At 40.9% G+C, this 26378-nt stretch overlaps 1 protein-coding gene across 12 annotated transcripts in view; it reads left to right on the top strand.

Annotated features, from left to right (window-relative positions):
* The window catches only part of akt3a (v-akt murine thymoma viral oncogene homolog 3a), a 397520-nt gene that overhangs the window by 217150 nt on the left and 153992 nt on the right, over positions 1–26378 (top strand). For all 12 annotated transcript variants that reach the window (XM_059648719.1, XM_048536499.2, XM_059648714.1 and 9 more), the window contains one exon: positions 103–214. In XM_059648719.1, the coding sequence (XP_059504702.1) occupies positions 114–214 (101 nt within the window). In that variant the 5' untranslated portion in view covers positions 103–113. The remainder of the gene's footprint in view (positions 1–102; positions 215–26378) is intronic.

Genomic DNA, 26378 nt, shown 5'->3' with positions numbered 1-26378 from the left:
CCAATTACTATTCATGTTTTTAATAGTGATAACAACATAGTCAATTAATCTGAAGCTGAAGGTAATGGAATTGAAGGTAACTTACAAATCATTTTTTTGCAGAATGCCAACTAATGAAAACAGAACGACCAAGACCAAACACATTTATTATCAGATGTTTGCAATGGACCACTGTCATAGAGAGGACGTTTCATGTGGACTCTCCTGAAGAAAGGTGTGAGTGATACTTAAAATCTGTTGTAGTTCTCTTTGTAATTGTTTGCAAGTCTAATATTTGACAATGATTGTAAAACAAAATTTGATTGTAATTAAGTGTGGAGCTAGATGAACACAGCAGGCCAAGCAGCATCTTAGGAGCACAAAAGCTGACGTTTCGGGCCAAGACCCTTCATCAGAAAAGGGGGAGGGGAAGAGGGTTCTGAAATAAATAGGGAGAGGGGGGAGGCAGATCAAAGATGGATAGAGGAGAAGATAGATGGAGAGGAGACAGACAAGTTAAAGAGGCAGGGATGGAGCCAGTAGAGGTGAGTGTGGGTGGGGAGGTAGGGAGGGGATAGGTCAGTCCGGGGAGGACGGACAGGCCAAGGGGGTGGGATGAGGTTAGCAGGTAGGAAATGGGGGTGCGGCTTGAGGTGGGAGGAGGGGATAGATGAGAGGAAGAACAGGTTAGGGAGGCGGGGATGAGCTGGAATCAGAGATAATGGGAACTGCAGATGCTGGAGAATCCAAGATAACAAAGTGTGGGGCTGGATGAACACAGCAGGACAAGCAGCACCTTAGGAGCACAAAAGCTGACGATTCGGGCCAAGACCCTTCATCAGAAAAAAGGGCTGGGGGTTTTGGGATGTGGTGGGGGGAGGGGAGATTTTGAAGCTTATGAAATCCACATTGATTCCCCTCCCCCTACCGCAATCCAAAACCAGCCCAGCTCGTCCCTGCCTCCCTAACCTGTTCTTTCTCTCACCTAGATAACAAAGTGTGGAGCTGGATGAACACAGCAGGCCCAGCAGCATCTTAGGAGCACAACAGCAGATGTTTCGGGCCTAGACCTTTCCGATGAAGGATCTTGGCCCGAAACGTCAGCTTTTGTGCTCCCAAGATGCTGCTTGGCCTGCTGTATTCATCCAGCCCCACACTTTGTTATCTCGGATTCTCCAGCATCTGCAGTTCTCATTATCTCTTCCTCTCACCTATCCCCACCTCCCACCTCAAGCCGCACCCCCATTTCCTACCTACTAACCTCATCCTACCCCCTTGACCTGTCCGTCCTCCCCGGACTGACCTATCCCCTCCCTACCTCCCCACCGACACTCACCTCTATTGGCTCCATCCCTGCCTCTTTAACATGTCTGTCTCCTCTCCACCTATCTTCTCCTCTATTCATCTTCGATCTGCCTCCCCCTCGCTCCCTGTTTATTTCAGAACCCTCTCCCCCTCCCCCTTTTCTGATGAAAGGTCTAGGCCTGAAGCATCAGCTTTTGAGTTCCTAAGATGCTGCTTGGCCTGCTGTGTTCATCCAGCTCCATACTTTGTTATCTCGGATCCTCCAACATCTGCAGTTCCCATTATCTTTGATTGTAATTACTAGTGTTTATGTTCCATTTGCATTTTGCCCGATTAAAGGTAAAGCTTAATTTGCACATGACTGCAGACAGCTGAAATATGGGAACAAGATTAGGAACTGGAGTAGGCTACTCAGCCTGTCAGCCTTCCCTACCATTTATTAAGATCATGGCTGATCTTTTCACTCTGTGTTCCTATCAACGTCCTTGAAGACCTTTCATACCCTTGCTTATTCAGAATCTACCTATCTCTGTCTTAAAAATATTCGAAGCTTCTGCTCCATTGCCTTTTAAATAAGTGAGTTCCTAATACTCATGACTGTGAGAAAATGTTTATTTAATTTGTGCCTGGAATAGGTTGCACTTTATGCTTAACTAGAAAGCAAAGAATTTCAGAACAATGTACATTAAGAGGCATATGCAGTTACAAATTAAATGTAGTACAGAAACACAGAAATTATGAATAAAAATGATCGGTTTGGCCCTTTGAGCCTGTTCTGCCATTCAAAATCATAATCACTGTTCCTGTATCTCATTTGCTATAGTCCTGCTTTCATTCCACACCTTGATTTTTTTTCTTCCCTTCTTGATCAATCGTTGATTACCTTTTTGGAGAGCCTTCATGTTGTATTGCAACAAATGGAGTGACTAAATTCTAAATATGCAAGGTGTTTGCAATAATCAATTCATTACGTAAGGAGAAAAGTACTATTTCTGTAAATTGTTTAGATCACATTTAAAACTGCCATATCTGTTGACAAGACCAGCCCCATTGCATTTATTGAATCTATTCTTGAAGCCTTCATTGATCTTTTAGGGTTTACAAAGGGAAGGTAATGGCCCCGTGGTATTATCGCTTGACTATTAGTCCAGAGACCCAGAAAATATTCTGGGGACCACAGATGGTAGAATTGAATTTAAGATAAACATAAAATCTGGAATCTACTGATGACCATGAAATCATTGTCGATTACCAGAAAAACCCATTTGGTTTACTAACCCCCTTCAGGGAAAGAAATCTGCCACCCTCACCTAGTCTGGTCTACATGTGATTCCAAAACCACAGTAATGTGATTGACATTGTGGTTGGCCTCTGACATGGCCTAGCAACCCATTCAGTTGTACCAATCCCTATAAATTTTCAAAGAAATGAAACCAGATGGATCACCTGGCATTGACCTAGGCACCTGAACAGACAATGGCAGGAACAGCCCTGTTGACACTAACATCTGGGGGCACCTCCCAAAATTGGAAGAACTGTCTCACAGACCAATGAAGCAACAGCCTGACATAGTTATACTCACAGAATCCTACCTTACAGACTGCATAGTCCTTGTGGAAACAAAACCTGCCTTCACATCGAGAGTAACCTCCGGTGCACTGCATGGCACTATCACCGTGCTAAAGGGCACAGACTTTGAATGTATCTAACAACTCACCTGGGCATCCATGAGGTGCTGTGGGCCATCATCAACATCAGAGTTGTACTCCACCACAATCTGTAACCTCACGGCCTGGCATAACCTCACAATACCCTTGCCATCAAGCCAGGGGATCAACTGACTCATTGGAGTGTGCAGGAGTGCATGCCAGGAGCAACACCAGGCACATAAGAAGATGAGATGTCAACCTGGTGAAACCACCAAACATGACAACTTGCATGCCAAACAGCATAAGCAGCGAGTAATAGTTTGGCAGGGGAGTGGGAACTGGAGTTATGGATCAGAGGATGGGGTAGCTGGTGAACAGGCCAGTCTCGGCCAGGCAGATACAGCATGCAGAGGGTCTGAGAGGAAGGATAGACAGTTGTTAGGTCAAAGTTGCAGTCAGTGCAATGTGTTGAAGTGTGTCTAGTTTTACGCAAGAAGTGTCGGGAATGAGGGTGATGAACTTAGAGCATGGATCGGTACTTGGAACTACGATGTTGTGGCCATTACAGAGACTTGGATAACACAGGGGCAGGAATGGTTTTTGCATGCCCTGGTGTTTAAATGTTTCAAAAGAAATAGGGAAGGAGGTAAAAGAGGGGGAGTGGTATTGCTAATTAGGGATGGTATCACAGTTGCAGAAAGGGAGGTTGTTGAGGGTTTGTCTATTGTGTCAGTATGGGTGGAAGCTAGAAACAGGAAAGGAGCAGTCTCTTTATTTGGAGTTTTCTATAGATACTCTCAATAGCAATAGAGACACAAAGGAACCGATTGGGAGGTAGATTTTGGCAAGGTGCAGAAGTAATAAGGTTGTTGTCATGGGTGACTTCAACTTCCCCGTTATAGACCAGAATGTCCTAAGTGCAAATAGGTTGGATGGAGCAGATTTTGTGAGGTGTGTCCAGGAAGGATTTCTGACTCAATATGTAAATAGGCTGACAAGAGGGGAGGCCATATTGGATTTGGTGCTTGGCAACAAACCAGGCCAGGTGTTAGATCTCTCAGTGGGAGAGCATTTCAGTGATAGTGATCACAACTCCCTGACCTTTACTCTAGTTGTGGAGAGGGATAGGAGCATATGGTATGTGGAAGTATTTAATTGGGGGAGGGGGAATTACACTGCTATTAGGCAGGAACAACGAAGCATAAATTGGGATCAGATGTCCTCAGGGAAATGCAAAGCAGAAATGTGGAGGTTGTTTAGGGAGCACTTGCTGCAAGTACTGGATAGATTTGTCCCACTATGGCATGGAAAGGATGGTAAGGTGAAGGAACCTTAGATAACAAGACATGTGGAACATCTAGTCAAGAGGAAGAAGGAAGCTTACTTAAGGTTCCGGAAGCAAGGATACAAGTTATCCAGGAAGGAATTAAAGAATGGAGTTAGGAGAGCTAGAAGGGAGTATGAAAAAGCCTTGGCAGGTAGGATTAAGGAAAACTCCAAAACTTTCTATAGTTATGTGAGGAACAAGAAGATGGCCAGAGTGAGGGTAGGGCCGATCAGGGATAGTGGAGGGAACTTGTGCATGGAGTCAGAGGAGCTGGGGGAGGCCTTAATGAATACTTTGCTTCAGTATTCACCAGTGAGAGGGACCTTGACTTTGTGAGGACAGCATGAAACAGGCTGATATGCTCAAACAGGTTGATATTAGGAAGGAGGATGTGCTAAACATTTTGAAAAACACGACAATAGATAAGTCTCCGGGCCAAATGGGATACACCTGAAGTTACTATGGGAAGCGAGGGAAGAGGTTGCTGCCCCTTTGACAATGATTTTGCGTCTTCACCGTCCACTGGAGTAGTACCAGATGATTGGAGGGTGGAAAATGCTGTTCCCTTATTCTAGAAAGGGAATAGGGATAATCCTGGTAATTACAGACCAGTCAGTCTTACTTCTGCGGTGGGGCAAATTATTGGAGAGGATTCTGAGAGATAGCATTTATGATTATTTGCGAAAGCACAGTTTGATTAGAAATTATCAGCATGGCTTTGTGAGGGGCAGGTCATGTCTTACAGGCCTTATTGAGCTCTTTGAGGATGTGACAAAACACATTGATGAAGATCGAACAGTGCATGTGGTGTATTTGGATTTTAACAAGGCATTTGATAAGGTTCCCCATGGTAGGCTCATTCAAAAAGTAAGCAGGCATGGGATTCAGGGAAATTTGGCTGTCTGGATACAGAATTGCCTGTCCAGTAGAAGACAGAGGGTGGTAGTAGATGGAAAGTATTCAGCCTGGAGCTCGGTGACCAGTAGTGTTCCACAGGGATCCGTTCTGGCTCCCCTGCTGTTTGTGATATTTATAAATGACTTGGATGAGGAAGTGGATGGGTGGGTTAGTAAGTTTGCCGATGACACGAAGGTTGGTGGAATTGTGGGTAGTGTCGAGGGCTATTGTAGGTTGCAACGGGATATTGACACGATGCAGAGCTGGACAAAGAAGTGGCTGATGGAATTGAAACCAGAAAAGTGTGAAGTGATTCATTTTGGAAGATCAAATTTGAATGCAGAATACAGGGTTAATGACAGGATTCTTGCCAGTGTGGTGACACAGAGGAATCTTGGGGTCTGCATCCATAGATCCCTCAAAGTTGCTACCCAAGTTGATACGGTTGTTAAGAAGGCGTATGATGCGTTGGCTTTCATTGGCAGGATTGAGGTTAAGAGCCACGAGGTTATGCTGCAGCTCTATACAGCCCTGGTTAGACCACACTTGATATATTGTATTAAACCAAAGTTGTTGGAAAAGCCCAGCAAATGTGGCAGCATCTGTGAAGAAAAAAACAGAGTTAACGTTTTGGGTATGGTGACCCTTCCAACGTTAACTCTGTTTTTTTCCCAGAGATAATGGGAACTGCAGATGCTGGAGAATCCAAGATAACAAAGTGTGAAGCTGGATGAACACAGCAGGCCAAGCAGCTTTTGTGCTCTTAAGATGCTGCTTGGCCTGCTGTGTTCATCCAGCTTCACACTTTGTTCTCTGTTTTTTCCCATCACAGATGCTGCGAGACCTGCTGGGCTTTTCCAGCAACTTTGGTTTTGTTCCTGATTTACAGCATCCACAGTTCTTTCGGTTCTTACTTGGAATATTGTGTTCAGTTCTGGTCACCTCATTACAGGAAGGATGGGGAAGCTTTACAGAGGGTGCAGAGGAGATTTACCAGGATGCTGCCTGGACTGGAGGGCAGGTCTTATGAGGAAAAGTTGAGGGAGCTAGGACTTTTCCATTGGAACGAAAAAGGATGAGATGTGACTTCATAGAGGTGTACAAGATGATGAGAAGCATAGAGTGGATAACAAAAGACTTTTTCCCAGGTCGGAAATGACTGTTATGAAGGGGCATAATCTTAAGGTGATTGGAGAAAGGTATAGGGGAGATGTCAGGAGTGGATTCTATACGCAGAGAGTGGTGGGTGCACAGAATGTGCTGCTGGCAATGGTAGGGGAGTCAAATATATCAGGGACATTTAAATAGCTCTTGGATAGGCACATGGATGCTAATAAAATGTAAGGTATGCAGACTCGTTTGATCTTAGAGTCGGATAATAGGTTGGCACAGCATTGAGGGCTGAAGGGCCTGTACTGTGCTGGACTGTTCTATGTTCTAATAGATCAAGCTAAGCGATCCCACAACCAGTCCTGCCACATCAAATGTGAATGGTGTGGATAATTAAACAACTCACTAGGGGAGTGTGGCATCAAGGAGCCTTAGCAAAACTGCAGTCAGTGGGTATCAGAGGGATAACTCTCCAGTAGTTGGAGTCATACTTGACACATAGGAAGATGGTTGTGGTTGTGGAGATCAGTCATCCTAGCTCCAGGGCATGTTGCAGTGGACTGTAGCGGTTCAAGAAGGCAGCTCACCACTACCTTCTCAAGGGCAGCTGGGGATGGGCAATAAATGTTGGCCCAGCCAACAATTCCCACATGCCACAAAATGAATGAATAAATAGAAAAAAAGCAACATTACCTCTTATTGGCCATCACAACTCATCCACATGAGAGCATGAGATATAGAAGGAGGAGTTCTCTAGTTCCTAACAGCCCAAATAATTTTGCGTCATATTAAGTTCCACCTCTCTTTAGCACTGGAAATTTCAGGTCACTGTGCATGTCTTGCTAGATATACTTTATGTTGATCCAGGAGGAAGATGAAAATGTATGAACTTGTGATAATGGATAATGTTATGTTCATGGAAATAGTGTGAAAAAGGCTAACTATTGTAACAAAAGAAAATACCATGTCTATGAAAATATTTATTCCTAGAATGTGCAACATCTACAATTCTTAACGCAGATGAAATAAAACTGAACAGAACAGCTGATATTGATCTTGGCAATGGAAACAACAAAGGCAAACCCAGCCCTAGTGCCTCAGAGAAGCCCTCCTTATGAACAGCTGAGGGCTTGTGCCAAAATTAGGAACATTGTCTCCCAAGAGAGCTGGTTGGTCAACAACATGATATAGCAACACTCAGAATCTTACCTGCTACACAATGTCCTAGACAACACCATCACTATCCCTGATATGTCCTGTCTCAGTCACGCTGGTGGATCACAACCAGTGCAAGTAATGGCAAAGTGGTATACAGTTGAAAAGGAGTCTTTAACATTGACTTTGGACCCTATGAAGTCTCATGGCATCAGGTCAAATGCGAGCAGATGAACCTCTTAGCTATCAGAAAGTCCTTGGCTGATGGATTAGTACTTCTTACATGTTGAATGCCACTTGGAGGAAGTGCTGAGGATGGCAAGGGCATGAATATACTCTGGCTGGGTGTCTTTAACATGCATTGCCAAGAATGGCTTGCAGCATCAGTACTGGTTAAGCAGGTTGAGTCCTAAAAGTCTGTGGCAGGTGAAGGAGGAACTAATTGGCAAAGCAGAGATAACAAAGTGTGGTCAGAGATAACGGGAACTGCAGATGCTGGAGAATCCGAGATAACAAATTGTGGAGCTGGATGAACACAGCAGGCCAAGCAGCATCTTAGGAGTGCAAAAGCTGATGTTTCGGGCTTAGACCCTTCATCAGAAGAGCTTTTCTGATGAAGGGTTTAAGCCCGAAACGTCAGCTTTTGCACTCCTAAGATGCTGCTTGGCCTGCTGTGCTCATCCAGCTCCACACTTTGTCATCTCAGATTCTCCAACATCAGCAGTTCCCATTATCTCTAATTGGCAAAGCAGCCCACTTGATTGGTATCACATCCACAAACATTAATTTCTTCTACCACCAATCCTCATTAGCAGCACTGTGCCTCATATGCACTGCAAACCTTCACCGAAGCTTCTGTGGCTGCATCTACCAAACACAGCCAGTAGATGCTTGGAAACACATGCAAGTTTGCCTCAAATGCTCTCACAATCCTGACTTAGAACATAGAACATAGAACATTACAGCACAGTACAGGCCCTTCGGCCCTCGACGTTGTGCCGACCTGTCATACCGATCTCAAGCCCATCTAATCTACACTATTCCATGTACGTCCATATGCTTATCCATATTCTCTGCCTGGGGAAATAGGACTTCCAACTTAGGGTCCACCCTAAGCTCATGATTTTGCATGCCTTGATTAAGTCAGCATCTTATGTACAAGGAAAAACAATCCTAGCCAACCTTTTCTCGTAGATGAAATTTTCAAGCTGAAACAGCACAGTCTTGTAAACCTCCTTTGTACCATCTCCAGGGCAATTATGTCCTTCCTGTAATGCAATGACCAGAACTGTACACAAAATTCCAACCTTGGCATAATCAGGGTTTCCTAAAGTTTCGGCAATACATCTCTTATACTATACTTTTTCCAATGAAGGAAAGCATTCCATATGCTAGTGTTGCAGGGTCAAAATCCTGGAACTCCTTCTGCAAATCGTATTGTAGCTTTACTACACCAAATGGATTTCAACAGTTCAACAAGTAGTGCTTGACGATTTATTTTCAACCCAGTGACTCCTTCAAGTGCAGTCACCTTTTCTCCCATCCATTTGAAAGATAACCATAGGCTTAGATCTTTTTTACAGCTGTTGAACTAATTGCGTTGCATTGTAAGGAATGTAGCAGCCACAGCAAGATCACAGAAATTGCAATACTGTAATGAGCAGGCATACTCTTTCTCTTTCATGATAATGAAATTGTTTCAGAACACAGGCTAGCTCCCCCTCTGATATGTCTACGGTTTTTCTCATCTGAGCTTTCTATTTTCCCTTGGTTTAAGGGGGCTGCAACTATATCACTTGATACATTAAAACTATACGCTCACCCTTTGCCTTCCCTTCAGAACCATAATAGACTTTCTTTTGCCCCCATCAACTACCTTGGCGCCTTCAAATTCGATGGTTGATCTTGGCCATTTTTGCAGCCTTTGCCGTGATACCATTCTCCAGTACATCATCTTGTCTTCACATTGGCTCCTCCTATGTAAGCACAGGATCTACAGCACTTACTCTTCCCTTCTTCACGCCATCAGGAATCAAGAACATGTCTTTTAGATGGAACAGAGATTTACTTATGTTTTCAGTACACCGGTGACAGTGCGATCCCCTATGCATTGGGGAGTCAAATGCAGACTGGGAGACCATGTTACGGACTGCATCCATATAGTCTGGAAGCAAAGTCGCATGTTTTTGATTGCTAGTCCTGTTATTTTTCTGTCTTACTGAAATCCTGAATTCTCTGATTTTGGTCTTCAGTGCTGATCCAGTTAAGCTGGACACAAATGTAAAGAATAGCAACTCCCCTCTTGTTGAGGTATTTTAAAAGTGAAATATTTAACATAGTCCTACTGAACCATTGGACTACCCTGAGAGAGACAATTGGTGGTTTAACCTGAGCAATACCACATTTCAGGCGAGTAGAAAGGCTAAGAAGGAGTGATCTTCATGCTAACCTCAGCCAGTACAGAAATTAAACTCACTTTGTTGGCATTACTCTGCAGTGCAAACCAGTCATCCAGCCAACTTAACCAGTTTACCATCTTCCAGACTCAACATTCAGTTCAACAATATCGGGGCATAATCTCGGCTGCAGCATCTGTTGATGTTGGTTATGTTATTCTTATTTGCAACTTGTCTCGGCCAATCTTTTGTTCATTTAATTTGATCTCCATTTTACCTTGTGCCAAGATTTCTTTTTGTCATCTACTTTCTCCTGCTGACTACAAATATTCACTTTATTTCTTTATAGTTTTAAATCAGACTTTATACACTTGATCGGAAGATTGTGTATTTTTGTGACACCTTACTTTTTGTTTTATACTCATTCACAGTTTAATAGCATCCCTGGCTAGACCACTATTTATTGCCCAAAGGGCAGTTAAGAATCAGCCATGTTGTTTTGGATTTGGAGTCACACCAGGTAAGGATGGCAAGAGTTCCATCCCTAAAAGACATGAGTGAGCCAGTTTTTATTTAACAACAATCAATAGTGTTCATAGAATATGAATCCCTATAGTGTGGAAGCAGGCCATTTGGGCAGTCGAGTCCACACCAACACTCCAAAGAGCATCCCACCCCAGATCTACCCTGTACCCTATCCCTGTAACCAAACATTTCCAATGGCAAATCCACCTAGTCCGCACATCCCTGGACACTAGCATACCAAGCCATCTAACCTGCACATCTTTGGAATGTGGGAGAAAACTGGAGCACCCAGAGGAAATGCATGCAGACATGGGGAGAATATGCAAACTGCACACAGTTGGTTGCCCGAGGGTGGAATTGAACCCAGGTCCTTGTGCTGTGAGGCAGCAATGCTAACAACTGAGCCACTGGTATTGAATTCAAACCTCAGCATTTTGAACTCATGTCCCCAGAACATTAACCTGGGGCTCTAGATTCCTAGTCCGGTTGTTTCATCACTATGGCAACGTCTTCCTAAAATGTGCTGTGTGTATACAACCCCCAACTATGGCATCTTCTCTTCCTCTTTGCTTTTAGTAGAAAATCACTGAGAAATATCCAATCATTCTTGACTTTGTTTTAAAACAAAAACTGTCTTTTGTGCAGTAAAGACATTTTTTTATTAAAGCTCCGTCAGCAAACACCTATTTTTAATTGAGTTTGTTCCTATCTTGTTGTTAACATATTTTTGCTAAATTTAACAAACTTCGAGTAGTCAACTATCATTCCCCGGGATTCTTTTCTAAAGATCTATCTACCTACAGTTAGCTCCAATTGGAAAGCCTAATGCTCAAAACATTGTAGTTTTAATCCTAAAATCAAAGCAAAAATAACATCTATTGGAGGGAAAAAAATCAGTTCTTAAAGAATCTGATCTATAGTTTTTTTAAAACTTTTCTATATCTAAGCTAAATAAAGTTTAAGGTATTCCCAAGAATTGGCAAGCCTTTAAGACCCTCTGCCCTCATCTAATAATTCAACAGTTTTATCATTCCTTATTGTTAAGTACAGCATGCTTAAATGGCAATTTTCTAATTGAAGAGCTCATGCCATTATTATTCCAATTGATGTTAGTATGAGACATGTCAGATCTGAGTGAAACCTGGCTTGACAGATTGAGTTCAATTTTTGTAGTTAGTTACTATTATGATTAGCCAGTGAAACATACCCTCATGGGGCTGCAAATATTCTTCAACAGAAGAATACATGTTTATTACATAAAAAGAAAAACTCCGATGTACGCACACATTTCAAAGGAGAGTTGGATACATATTTGAAAATGATTAATTTGGAGGATTGTGGAGAATGGGACTACCTGGGGACTGCTACTTGCACAGTGAGTTGAATGGCCTTCTGTACTGTTAATTCTATGATTCTCTGATAGATAAAAGTTTACAAAGATCTTAACGTAAATGGCAAAATGAAGTTTCAACCTCCTAACCGCAATATCCATGACAGATACTCAAATCCCACAGAAATATAACTTTTAAATTTTTTTTGTTAATTTCTTGTTTAATTGGCTGTCCAGTCTTCCTTTGAGGACTACTGAGGCAGTTTTATGGCTTTCTTAACCAGTTCTTCTTCTTGGACTGCTGGCCTAAGCCCCTTTATTTTGATAATTTAGAATGTTCAATATGAATTCTAACAGCTTGGAGATTTAATAAACTCAGTCTCTCCTGCTATGGTGGCTGTTCTCTTGAACTAAAAAACTGGATTCTCCTGCTATGATGAATACCAAAGTAACAGCTCCTGGTTTGTCTCTCTCTGTCGTTACGTGAGCAGTACAAACATTCTGTTAGTTAACATCCCACTTATCTGTTAGACACTTGACCGAATTATATGCTTTCTTCGAAATGATGCTTTTGGTTCCTGTTCCAAATGAACTTGTTGCCTTTTGAAAAACTATACTTTTTTTTTGGAAAACTGAGTTCCAAAAATGATAAAAGTTTGCATGTTCATCACATCTTCCATCAAGAAAAGTGGAAAGTTATCCTTGAGATATTTTAATTTTCTATTAAAATTCCTGTTTATCACTGTTTATGTTACATTGTATGTTTAAATATTTATTATAACAGTCAATGATTTTCATATTAACTACTTTATACACAAGTCAATTTTAATCACAATATTAGGTTTGATTCATATTTCATATTGACAGAGCATTCACCATGTACATTGTCCTTGCCAGCTACAATGAAAGATTTCTAAATGTTATGGCCATAACATTAAGCTCAAATGAAACATTGAAATTCTTGAAACTTACATATCCAACCACTCTAAATAGACTTTTTATTCAGATTGTACCTCTTAGGTTTTTTTTGAGTAATTTCATATTGATTTTTTTTCTACATTAATATTGTGTATAGTGAAAGATGTTTTTCCTAGCCTGCTCGCATAAATTCATTCAGGAATCTTTATTAGTTTTTGTAAGAAACTTCCATAGTTTTTCTGGAAGATAACACAATATTTCACCGAACCTTCTAAGCACCCACATTTTCCACTTTGATTACAGGAGGGTCAACTTTGAATATTCAATTTCTTTGAATTCATTTTTGGACTCTTGATATTCTACTTTCATTCCCTATGTAAATACACTAATTTCCTAACTATCTTCCCTGTCAAGCTATCTCTCGCTAATGTGACACACTTGCTGATTTCTGTATCTGTTTGAGTTTAGTTTTGACTTGACAAGGCCCAGTGCATCTTGCATAAAGTGGTTCCTCAGCGATACATAATAATGCTAACACTTTTATGTAGCAGCGAAATTCTGAACTTTAGCATTTTACCTGCTCTTGTTTTCATTGTTCTACACTGTTATTGAGATCTCACACTCACCTTCCATCAAGCATATCATTTTCTTAGGCTCCGACCTTCTCCTTTTTATTAACTTGATGTTCTTATGTTTGCTCCCTATGATTAGTACTTTTATCATCTCCAGATTTCCTGTTCCTCCAAATTCTTTGTGAATTCATTCTTGGTTGTTTCTCCACATGTAACTGTCTCTGAGTCATTGTAAGTATTGGCCAGAACTACTGCTTGAATCTTGACAATACGTGACACTCATCTAAACAAGAACTGAGCTTTACTGGAATACTATTTTGGAATTCTTAAGTAATCATGATTGTGTTACCAAACACACAGAACCACTAATGCCATAGTCTTTCTTTTTCTCTAACAAGTTCTACTGAGGTTATGGTGAAGCTGTACAAAACTCTGGTGTGGCCGCACTTGGAGTATTGTGTACAGTTCTGGTCACTGCATTATAAGAAGGATGTGGAAGCTTTGGAAAGGGTGCAGAGGAGATTTACTAGGCTGTTGCCTGGTATGGAGGGATGGTCTTACGAGGAAAGGCTGAGGGACTCGAGGCTGTTTTTATTAGAAAGTAGAAGGTTGAGAGGTGACTTAATTGAGACATATAAAATAACCAGAAGGTTAGATAGGGTGGATAGGGAGAGCCTTTTTCCTCGGATGGTGACGGCGAGCATGAGGGGGCATAGCTTTAAATTGAGGGGTGAAAGATATAGGACAGATGTCAGAGGTAGTTTCTTTACTCAGAGAGTAGTAAGGGAATGGAACGCTTTGCCTGCAACGGTAGTAGATTCGCCAACTTTAGGTACATTTAAGTCGTCATTGGACAAGCATATGGACGTACGTGGAATAGTGTAGGTTAGATGGGCTTGAGATCGGTATGACAGGTCGGCACAACATCGAGGGCCGTAGGGCCTGTACTGTGCTGTTATGTTCTATGTTCTAAATGTCTGATGAGATCTATTTCTTATAGTCCTAAATTTTAATAGGTGAGCTTTAAGGACAAGCTTGTAGCATCAAGTATTATTTATCTGCCTAGCTACCTTTCTTCCAAGAAAGGTAAAATGTCTTTTAGCTCCATCCTCTGTAAATTATAGGTATCTAGTTAAATCAAATCTCATCATGGAATCAGAATCATTTTCTCAGCTACTGCCTCCTGTTTGTCTTGACTCCAAACTTTTTCTCCAGCTACATTATGTAGTCTGATATATTTGTGTTCGAAATGTCTTAATTCCATTTCACTTTCCATTCTGTTTCAATTCCTCCTCTCTTTCCGATTCAAGCTTTATTTCCCATTCCCTTTTCTTTCTCTTCCCTTTCTTTTGTTTTCCTTTTATCTTCAAATGCAAGTGCTATCTCTCTCTCTCTCTCTCTCTCTCTCTATCATTTTCTTCTTATTTCTAATTGAAACATAGCCATGACATGTTCAATTCATGATTCACTCCTTTTAATTCTTCATATTGAGCGATCACTTTAAGTATCTCATCCAGGCTTACCAAATTATAAATTAAATACTTACAGATGCTAATCTTGATAGTCACTGAAAGTGTTCATGTGAGGCTACAATAGTTCTTTAACAAAAACACACACATTTATTTCATTATACAATAAATGCTATATATAGGAAAGTTCAGAAAGGTATTAAAAGCAGTAAAATAAAGTTTCACCTATTTCCCAGCACTGCCCATTTCAGATAGTCAAATCCCAGAAAAATATCACTTATGTCTTAACTATTTAATTTCTTACGTAACAGACTCTCTTTGGCTCTCCTTCTGACTGTTAGGATAGTTTTATAACATTTTACAGTTATGCTTCTCCAGCTCCTGGTCTACCATCCCTTAATTTCTGACACTGAACTTTATATAAACTCTAATAAGTTGGAGACTTTGCAAACTAAAACCTTTCTTCAACGATTGTTCAGCTGAACTGAAAAACTAGATCCTCCTGCCAGGAGGAACCATCCCTTCTGAACTCAAAAACTGAATTAGTGTCACTGACCTGTTTTCTGTATCTGTTGTAAAATTAGCAGTATAAACATTCCATCTGTTAACCTTCATAGGTATTCTACTAGGCATTTGAATGAATGGAATTCATTTGTGGAAATAAACTTGCCTTCGCAGAACTGAAACCAAAATCCATTTGCCTCGGTTTTAAAAATCCAAATTTCAAAAAGTAGTAAATGTATATGATATATTTTGTACCACCAATTGAGATGATTTGAGGTGCACCACTGGATATGAAGTCAAATGCAAGGAATCAAAACGCCAACTTTCAACATTATCTGTGAATGTAATATTTCTCTTAATTTTTAAGAAAAATTCTGCATTTTGATCATTTTGGTGCATTAATGATTTTGTATTGAAGTAAATAGACCGTAACATTGTTTGAAATCACATGATTAACTATTGAGCTTGCGATACAGGAAAATTCACACCTGAACATAATACGAGGAATTGTTTATACCTCTGAGCTGGGAGACCTGGGTTCAAGTTCCAGTTGCTCCGGAGGTGTGTAATAGTGTCTTTGAACAGGTTGAGGAGAAAATACAAAAAAAATCAGAATACCTAGGTAGGCTCTTGTGATACAGTGGTAATGTCCCTACCTCTGAGCCAGGAGGCCCAGATTCAAGTCCCCCTTGCACTAGAGGTATGGAAAAGCATCTCTCGACTGGTCAATTACAAAATATCAATCAGAAAAACTGTATAATTAATTGATGGGTTCAACTGCAATCTTTACATCATGCTTATCCTGAAGTACTGCTTCTCCCATCAGCAGTTGCTACAAGTGTAGTGAATTCCCATGTTTGAGTTCTAGAGGTATGCTGTTACCACCATGTTCTACTTGTGAGATTGCAGATCTTGGCTGATAGCATTCATCCTGAATGTTTTCAAAACTGGAAGATCCACATTTGGCATGATCTTCTGAGCCTGTTAACTGGTAAAGGAATGTCATGAACCACTAAAGTATTCAACCAGGTGAGCTGCCTATTTAAGCTACTGAAGAAAGTTGTCTGACTGCTGAATCTGTGCATTGTGTTGTATTTAAAACCCATTGCATTCTCTATAAAGTTATGTCCGTTTAGGAATCAGCCCACGATTTCTTTCACAAGGTTCCCACATCACTGTTTCAAACAAGCATATGAATTCAGAGCTTGAGAAGACCATTCAGCTACTTCACCTGCTCTTCCATTCAATAAGACCATGGCTTATCTAATTGTACCCTTAAATCCACCTTCCCGCCTACACGTAATAAACTTTTACTCCCTCATATATGAATTTGTCCAACTTTACCTTAAAAATATTCAAGGGCTCTGCTTTCGTGATCTTTTCAACTTGTTCTGAAGACTCATGATCCTCTGAAAACAAAGGTTTGCTTCTTATCTGTGTTAATTGGGAAACTCCTGATGTGTGGAACATCTGGAAATAAGGACACCTACATCAGACTTCTATATTTTGACTTTAGTTCTGCCTTCAACACCATAATACCAGCCAAACTCCTCTCCTAACTCAGACTTAGGAATTTGCTCCCTTCTCCTTGCAACTGGCTCCTTGAGCTCCTGACCATAGACTGCAAACAGTAAGGACAGGTGACAATACCTCCTTCATGATAAGCCTGAAACGAGGCCCCCCCCACCCAAGGCTATGTACTTGGCCCCTTGCTGTGCTGTTTAGACACTCATGACTGTGTGGTCAGATTCCCCCATTTACACATTTGCTGCTGACACCAGTGTAATAGGTTGGATCTTAAACAGTGTTGAGATAGAGTACAGGAAAGAGAGAAAGCTTGGTATGGTGATAAAGACAACAATCTCTCCCACAATGTCATCAAAGTGAAGGAACTGGTCATTGACTTCAGGGAGGGGAGTGGTGGACACATCCTTGTCTGTATCAATGGTGCCGAGCTTGAGATTGTCGAGAGCTTGAGGTTCCTAGGAGTAAACATTACTGACAATCTGTCCTGGTCCATTCATGTCGACACAACGGTCAAGAAAGCACACCAACGACTCTACTTCCTTAGAAGGCGAAGGAAATTTGGAATGGTCCACAGTATCTCTTGGCAATTTTTATAGATGCACCATAGAAAGCATTCTATCCGAATGCATCACAACACAGCATGGCAACTGTTGTGCCCAAGACTGCAAAAAATAATGGAGAATTGTGAGCGTAGCCCAGTCCATCTAACAAACCAGCTGGCCATCCATTGACTTAGTCTATATTTCCCACTGTCTCAGGAAAGCAGCCACCGCAAAGAACCTTCCAACCTTGGTTATCCTGTCTTCCACCCTCTTCCATTGAGTTGAAGTTACGTAAGTCTGAAAACACATCCGAGAGATTCAAGAACAGCTTCTTCACACTGTTATCACATTTTTGAACAGACCATTTATATTTTAGAGTTAACCTTTTTCTGTTCCTTCTCCACAGTGTTGACACTGTATTCTGCATTGTGTTCTGGTACCCTGATGTACTTATGTTAGGTATGATTTCACCATACAGCACACCAAACAATACTTTTCACTGTATCACAGTACATGTGACAATATTAATTCAAATCAAATGGAGGTTTAGCAGACAGTGAAGAAGGTTACCTAAGAGTATAAAGGGATCTTGATCAGATTGGTCAATGGGCTGAGCAGCAGTAGATGGAGTTTAATTTAGATAAATGTGAAGAGCTGCATTTTGGAAAGGCAACGCAGGGCAGGACTTGTACACTCAGTGGTAAGATCCTGGGGAATATTGCTGAACAAAAGAGACCTTGGAGTGCAGGTTCATAGTTCCTTGAAAGTGGAGTCCCAGGTCGCAGTAGCATTTTGTCTGCTTGCCTGTATTGGTCATTGCGTTGAGTATAGCAGTTGGAAGGTCATGTTGTGGGGGTACAGTACATTGGTTCAGCCACTTTTGGAATACTGTGTGCAGTTCTGGTGTTTCTGTTATACGAAGGATATTGCGAAACTTGAAAGGATTCAGAAAAGGTTTACAAGGATGTTGCCAGGGTTTGGAGGATTTGAGCTGTAGAGAGAGGCTGAATAGGCTGGGGCTTCACTGACTTCATTCTTAATTCCTTCTCACCCATAATATTTATCCTGTCTGTTACTGTGTCTATGGACATTTTTTAAAAGGGGTAGGATTTGTAATTTGTGTTTCTTTGTTGTGATTGGTCAAAAGGAATCAGCTTGCAATAATAAGCTATTTTCTTTTAACCTGGTTTGCCTGTCAGCTACACTGGGGCCTTTGGATAGTTTGATTAAGTCACTAATGACGCTGGAAATAATACATGTTGATTTCCAGTGCAGTACCTTAGTGTGTCTGGACATCTTTTGTTCTCTAATCGTCAGTGGATACAAACCTAGTCATTCATAGAATTATAGAATCCCTACGCTGTGGTAATAGGCCATTTTGGCCCAAAAGGTCCATTCCAACCCTTCAAAGAGCAACCCACCCGGACCCACCCCCATACCCTATTTGTGTAACTCTGCTTTTCACATGACTAACCCACCTATCCTGCACATCTCTGAACACTTTGGGCAACTTAGCATGGCCAATCCACCTAACTTGAAAGTCTTTGGATTGTGGGAGAAAACCGGAGCACCTGGCAGAAACCCCATGCAGACACGAGGAGAATGTGCAAACTAGATAGTTGACTGAGGGTGGACAACCTTACCTCCTGAGATAACACTATTGCCCCGTACCCAGATTCCTCCAAAGTCCCCTGATATTAGTCGAGTAAACCTTTTATGAATTGCCTCCAATCCATTTGCATCCTTTCTTAAATAACCACCTCCATATTCCTGTATTCGCTTCTCCTTGATAAATTCTAACATTCTATTAGCTTTCCTCATTACTTACTTCACCTGCATATTAACCTTTTGTGATTTGTGTAAGAGGACATTAATTACTCTGCACCTCAGAGTAATGAATCTCTTTTTCCGTTTAGATCATCCAGAATGGACAATTTCACATTTTCCCATAGCATACTGCATTTACCAATTTTTGTGTATCTCATTTAATCCATTCACAACTTCATTTACTATTTATCTTTGTGTCATCGTCATCAGAATTGGCCGCTGTATCTTTAATAATTTCATCTGTGTGATTTTTATGAATTGTAAATAGTTGGCACTTCAGTGCCATAGCTTGTTCATCCTCATTGGAACACCTGCTCTTATAGAAACAAGCCCAGAGAATCTCAAACCTATTAGCCAGTTGCGTGGCTGACACTCATGCACCCTTGTACTCTAGGCCCTCTTACCTACTTCACTTGCAGTCACACAATTATACCATACTGTTACTGACCGAAACAGAAAACCCTGCCCTAAGTGATGTGACTGTATCCTAGTACAAAGATTCCAGGTATCATGGCCCCTGTCCCTGATGCATCGTAGATTCTGCAGTTCAGCCACCATTGCATAATCTCTGAGCCAAAGTCACTTGAGCTTCAAATATTTACTATAAACATGTTTACCCTGGATCATAATGGTATTCAGGAGCTGCTACATGCTGCATCACCTGCCCTGCTATCTTTAGTGAGTTTTATGTATCAGAAATTTGTATAGTTATTAGAACTTAAGAATACAATAGACATTAACCATTTAGCAGATGAATCCAACTCCTTTTCCTGTAGTAGAAGAACCAATTTCTACAGTGTGATGAGAGATGAAAAACAAGGAGAAATGAACATGTGTTTCCCACTTACCAAACTCTCACTTGCACTCAGTTTCCTTTGCTGAATCTCTTTGCCTCTGGCTGCCCTAAAGAATTTTGTAATAATAGCCAACTGCACAAACACTAGAGAATCCAGATTTAATTGTCTCTCATAGCATTGTTTATTTTGTCTCATAGTTACATCCCAGCAGAAGAGCAGTTTTGGTTTTGTTTGTCTCTGGGCCATTAGTGCTGAAAGCCGATCTTAAACTGTACTAATAACCCCTAAGTTTTTTTTATTAGAGTACAGTGAGAAATGTCAGTGAGTTAGTCTGTGTTTGTGTGTCACAGCGAGGGACAGTAATGAAAAATGAATGAATAGTACCATCTGCTAACTTGTCAGTTGAGTAGGACATGAGAGTTAAGGCATGAGAAACTTCACTGTGGTTGATGTGTGTAAATAATGTTGTTATGATAAAGAGCTGATTGTTTTGCTGTTAAATGAAATCTTTTCAAATTGTCTTATGAATACATGTGGCTTTGTTTTCTTTGTGTATTGAATTTGCACTGTTTTGTTAAAAGTGCATTGACAGCACTGTGTGAACAGTCCAGTGACTGATCATGATCACCAAGTTGCAAAAATACAACTTACGATCTCTCGGAAACCAAACGGAGGCTTGGGGACCACTTTGCCGAACACCTACACTCTGTTTGCAAGAGACAACTACACCTCCCAGTCACGAAACATTTCATTCCCCCTCCCGCCCCCCCACTCCTTGGATGACATATCCATCCTAGGCGTCCTGCATTGTGACAGTGATGCCACCCGAAAGATGCAGGAACAGCATTTCATATTTTGCTTGGGAACCCTGCAGCCCAAGGGTATCAATGTGGACTTCACAAGCTTCAAAATCTCCCCTCCCCTGACCGCATGCCAAAACCAGCCCAGCTCTTCCCCACCTCCCTAACCATTCCTCCCACCTCAAGCCCCACCTCAATCTCCTACCTACTAGCCTCATACCGCCTTGCTGACCTGTCTGTCCTCCCTGGACTGACCTAACCCCCCATCCCCAGACTCCCCACCTACATTCACCTTCACTGGCTCTAACCTTGCCTCTTTGACCTGTCTGATTCCTCTAACCCTATCTTCTCCTTTATCCATCTTCTATCCGCCTCCCCCGTCTCCTTATTTATTTCAGAATCCCCTTCCCCTTCCCCATCCCAATTTCTGAAGAAGGGTCCTGACCCGAAACATCAAGCTTTCCTGCTCCTCTGATGCTGCTTGGCCTGCTGTGTTCATCCAGCTTCACACTGTGTTATCTTATGATCTATCAAGCCAGGTTTCACTCTAGGATCTAATTTGCCCAGTATTACCATCAATTGGCATTGTAACACAACATCAATATGATAGAGAACAACAAGGCGTGAATCTATCAGGGCTGTCTCCTCCTACAGCTGTGTGACCACGATAGCATAAATTAGATAGAAAAGGCTGAACAGTTTCCACCTTTGCTGTTGATGACTTAGTTCATTTGTCTGGACAGCAGGTTTGTAGAGTTTGGGTTCAATTCCTGCCCTAGCTGAGGTTTCTATGAAGGTACTGTCTTTTCCACCTCTCCCATCACCTGGGGCATGGTGATTTTTGTGACCACAAGTTCTGAACAGTTCTGTCAAATCTTCTCTAAGTCACTTCTCTATGAAGAATAGCATCAGCTTCCCTGAACTACATGTGCTATGGAAGCCCCTTATTCCTGGAATAATTCATGTAAATCTGTACGTTCTCTTATGCCTTCAAATTCTTCTAAATTGTGGTGACCAATATTGGACACAGTACTCCTGTTGAGTACAAACCAGTAAAAAATATTCTTCATGATTTCGTTGCTTTTTTCATCTTAAGCCTCTTTTATAAAACTCAGATATAAAAATATATATGCTTGTCTTTCCTTTGAACCTGCCGTGCCAGCTTCAACGTCTTGTACACATACATAGTTCTCATCAAAATCCATGAATGTTGAAACACAGGGGAAAAGGATGAAATGTAAGGAGGGTCTTAAAAGTAATAGAAGGTCAAAACAGCGCAGGGGTTTGGAAAAAATGGAAATTAAGTGGATGCAGATGTGGTTGCCAGTAGCAAATTGAAAGAAGTGGGGGACTTGAAAAAGCCAATGTGGGGTGGTAACATTGGCTATTTGGGTTTGGGAAAGCAAATTGGGAAGTGAGCCCTTTAGAAACATAAATACAGATTTGAGAATCTTAAATATACATTAGGGTGAGCAAGGATAGCGATGATAGGTGATTGGAACTTTGTGTGAAATGGAAATGGGCAGCTATGGATGCTGTGGGCAATAAAGAAATTGGAATATTTAGAAAAGGGAAATCATCTGCTACAAAATGGTTATAAAGATAAATTCAGATGTAAAACTAGCTATTTTACTTTAAAATGAATGTTACAGGTGTTATCTATAGAATCAACACTTCATAGTTGCTACCAGTACAGTTGTTCTTGTCAAGAGATAGGGAAATATGCATTCCCAAGTTTGCAAGGGAAGTTGTGCCTCACTACCTTTACTGAGTTTTTTGAAGAAGTGATGAAGAAGGTTGATTAAAGGAGAACAGTGGTTGTTGTCCAAATGGACTTCAGCGAGGCATTCTACTGGGTTCCATAGACTGGTTAACAAGTTTAGATCACATGGAATATAGGGAGAGCTAGCCATTTGGATACAAAATTGGCTTGAAGGTAGGAGTCAGAGGGTGGTGGTGGAGGGTTGCTTTTCAGTCTGGAGGCCTGTAACTGGCAGTGTGCTACAAAGATTGGTGCTAGGCCCATTGCTTTTTGTCATTTATTTAAAAGATTTTGGCGTGAATATAGGAGGTATGATGAGTTAGTTTGCAGATGACATCAAAATTGGTGGTGTAGTGCACAGCGAAGAAGGTTACCTCAGAGTACAAAGGGACCTTGATCAAATGGGCAAATGGGCTGAGGAGTTAAATGGAGTTTAATTTATAATTTAGAGAAATATGAGGTGCTGCGTTTTGGTGGGGCAAATCAAGGCAGGACTTATACACTTAATGATAAGGTCCTAAGGAGAGTTCATGATGAAAGAGACCTTGAGGTACAGATTCATAGTTATTTGAAAGTAGAGTCATAGATAGACAGGGTAGTGAAGAAGGAGTTTGGTACGCTTGCCTTTGTTGGTTAGTACATTGAGCATAGGACTTGAGAGGTCATGTTGCGATTGCACAGGACATTGGTCAAACACTTCTGGAATACTATGTGCAATTCTGGTCTCCCTGCTATAGGAAATATGTTGTGAAACTTGAAAGGATTCAGAAAAGATTAACAAAGAAGTTACCATGTTTTAGAGGGTTTTTAGCTAAAGGGAGAGGTTGAATAAGCTGCGGCTATTTTCCGAGAGCATTGGAGGTTTATAACATCACGAGGGGCATGGATAGACTGAATAACCGAATTCTTCTCCCCAGCATATAGGAGTCCAAAACTAAGGACGTAGGTTTAAGGTGAGAAGGGAAAAATTTTAAAAAGGACCTAAAGGGCAACTTTTTCACTCAGAGGGTCATGCATGTATGGAATGAACTGCCAGATGAGGAGGTAGGCACTGGTACAATTTCAACATTTAAAAGGCATTTGGATGGGTGTATGCATAGGAATGGTTTAGAGAGATATGCGTCAAATGCTGGGAAATGGGACTCGATTAATTAATAATATCTGGTTAGTATGGATGAGCTGGACCGAAAGGTTTGTTTCCATGCAGTACATCTCTATGATTCTTATCACTTTTATCCTCACTTAAAATTACTTATTCAAGTGATGAGGATATAGTCACTTCCTTTCAGTGAATTTCTGCACATTCACTAGATTCTCTCCTTTACTGTTTCCCTATACAGGCCTAACTCATTGACCTGTCACTGAACTCTTAAGAAAAGCTCGGATTTCTTTTTCCAGATCTATCTACTTGGACTATTGAAACAGTTGAAGACTTCTGTCCAGCCCTCATGGCCGTGAGATGGCCAAAACTAAAATGCCCATCAAGTAGTATGGATTTATTTTCTTCTAAACTAAACCTGGCCCCTGGCTTTTTCTGTCTTTCTGTAAGTCACACACTTCAACATCTTTTACCCACATTATTAGCCTCCCATTGTTATCTCCATCTATCCTTCCCAGGAAAGCAACAAACATAATCAAAAGACCCTTCACACCCCAGTTATATACTCTGTCCACCCTCTTCTGTCAGGCAAAAGATGTAAAAGTTTGAATTCACGTACGAACAGATTCACGAACAGCTTCTCTGTGGTTATCAGACTTTTGAATGGACCTCTCAAATGTTAACATTGATCTCTCTATCTGTGCCTTCTCTGCGGCTATAACGCTGTATTCTGCACTCTGTTCTGCTACCTTGAGGCACTTTGTATAGTATGAACTGCTTGTGTAGCTCACAAAACAGCTCTTTTCACAGTATTTCATATGCCATTTATGATCAAAATTTATCAACCTCTATTTTAAATGTACTGAAAAACTAAGCTTCCAGATCTATCTAAGGTAGAAAACTCCAAAGATTCGCCACCACCTAAGTAAAAAACAAAATTGTATACTAAGCATATGAGTAGAAAAGTACCGTACCTATTTTATGTTTGTCTTTTTTGGAGAACTCCTTGAACAATGGCATTACTTTGACACCAGAAGACCTGTACCTTTTAATGTAGTTCCATGACATCACAACATGTGATATTTCAATGTAGAGCTACCCTGCCTTGCCTCAGCCATGTTCCAATGCAGGGAGTCAATGTAATATCTTCACTTATGTAGCTAAGTGTAATGTACAGCAACATCAATCAGCCTAGCCTGCAGAATTTGTAATTTGTAAATAGTGAGTGTTGTATATAAACTTCAAGAGAACTATCTCACAAGAAGCCGACTATCTGTGGTCCATGTTCCATGAGTTTCAGCTGTGACCAAGACTTGTTCTCTTTTGAATACTAGCATGTGGATTTGGTTGAATGCATGATCATATTATCTTTTCGATGTTTTGGCATATCCATCATTGCACTTGTGCAGCTGAGAACTCGCCCTTCTATTGTTTACTAGGCAATTCTTGCTGCATGATTTTCAGTTTTGTGAAGAAAGAAGTCAAGATGGAATAAATTTTAGCTTCTGTAATAGCATTCTTTCCATCAAGTTTGGTGTTTTGAGTTCAAGGTTCGATGAGTCTAAGATAATCTTGTTTGATGGTTTTGCGCAGTGCTACGTAATAAACTCTTTAGAAGAGCTGTCTTTCAAATGAAATGCAAAAGACCACCCTGGACTCCATCTGCCATCCTTAGGTGGGTTTTACATTGTGCTGTATCGTTTGAAGAAAATCTGAGAACTCAATGAAATCCTGCCCATAACTTGCCCCTCAGCCAGCGCCACTTAATTCAAATTGTTTGGACTTTTAACTAATTTGCTGTTGGTTTCATTTCAACACGGGTTGGGGAAGATTTGAATTTCTTTTGGTTAGTTGAGGAAGATGTATGGATCTCAAAGCTTGGCATGCTATATTGTTTATTGTGGATTACAATTTAAGTTAGGTGTTTTGGCAGCATTGGTTCAGATTGAAATCACACTCATCAACTCCAACTTCGAGATGAGCTTGTTTTAACCTGTTTGTATGGGATAAAATTTTTTGAACCCTGAAGACTCATTTCCATTTTATTGAATTATTTAGGTGTACACTTTTTCACATGGTATTGGCTAAGATGAAGCGATTGCTTGTCATAGGATGAAATTTTATTTTCTAGCAGCACAGTCATGATGAGGAAGGTTCCTTCCTTGCCTGAAAATTTATATTCCAACTGACCATTTTTATGGAACTACTATGGCTTAAAGTTCAGAAAAATTTAAAAAAGCGAGACTTTGCATGTTCTAGTCAGGAGGCTGACTAGAATTCGGTAATGATACAGATGAATAGAATGTTGGACAAGCGCAAAAGTTCAAGAGATGGGTTTGCAAGATGATTGTTTATTGTGTACTTGGTGAAATATGTGTAGAAACCTGTAAAATTCTAACAGGGCTACGTGTAATAAATGCAGGAAGGATATTTCCAATGACTATCGAGTCTACAACCAGGGGTCACATTCTGAGGATATTGTGTAGACTATTTAGGACTGAGATAAGCTTCTTCACCCAGAAAATGGTGAACCTGTGGATTTCTCTACCACAGAAAGTAATTGAGGCCAAGCTACTGAATGTTTTCAAGGAGGAGATGGATATAGTTCTTGGGACCAAAGGGATGGAAGGGTATGGGACAAAAGTGGAAACAGGGTACTATGTGGGATGATCCGCTATGATCATATCAAATTGTGGAGGAGGCTCAAAGGCCAAGTGGTCTGTTCTTGTTCCTCTTCCTCTGTTTCTATGTGGACAGTTCAAAGAATGAGAAAATTAATCTTTCAGGATTAACCTAAAATTATGGGATACGGTACTTCTAATCTCATTTGGTATAAAAGCCTAAAATGTGTGTTACTTGTTTCTAAATAGTAAAGCGTGTGTTAATAA

Source organism: Stegostoma tigrinum, chromosome 9 (assembly GCF_030684315.1).
Source record: "Stegostoma tigrinum isolate sSteTig4 chromosome 9, sSteTig4.hap1, whole genome shotgun sequence".
In the NCBI taxonomy this organism is placed as follows: Eukaryota; Metazoa; Chordata; class Chondrichthyes; order Orectolobiformes; family Stegostomatidae; genus Stegostoma; species Stegostoma tigrinum.
This window is presented reverse-complemented; position numbering and strand designations above follow the sequence as displayed.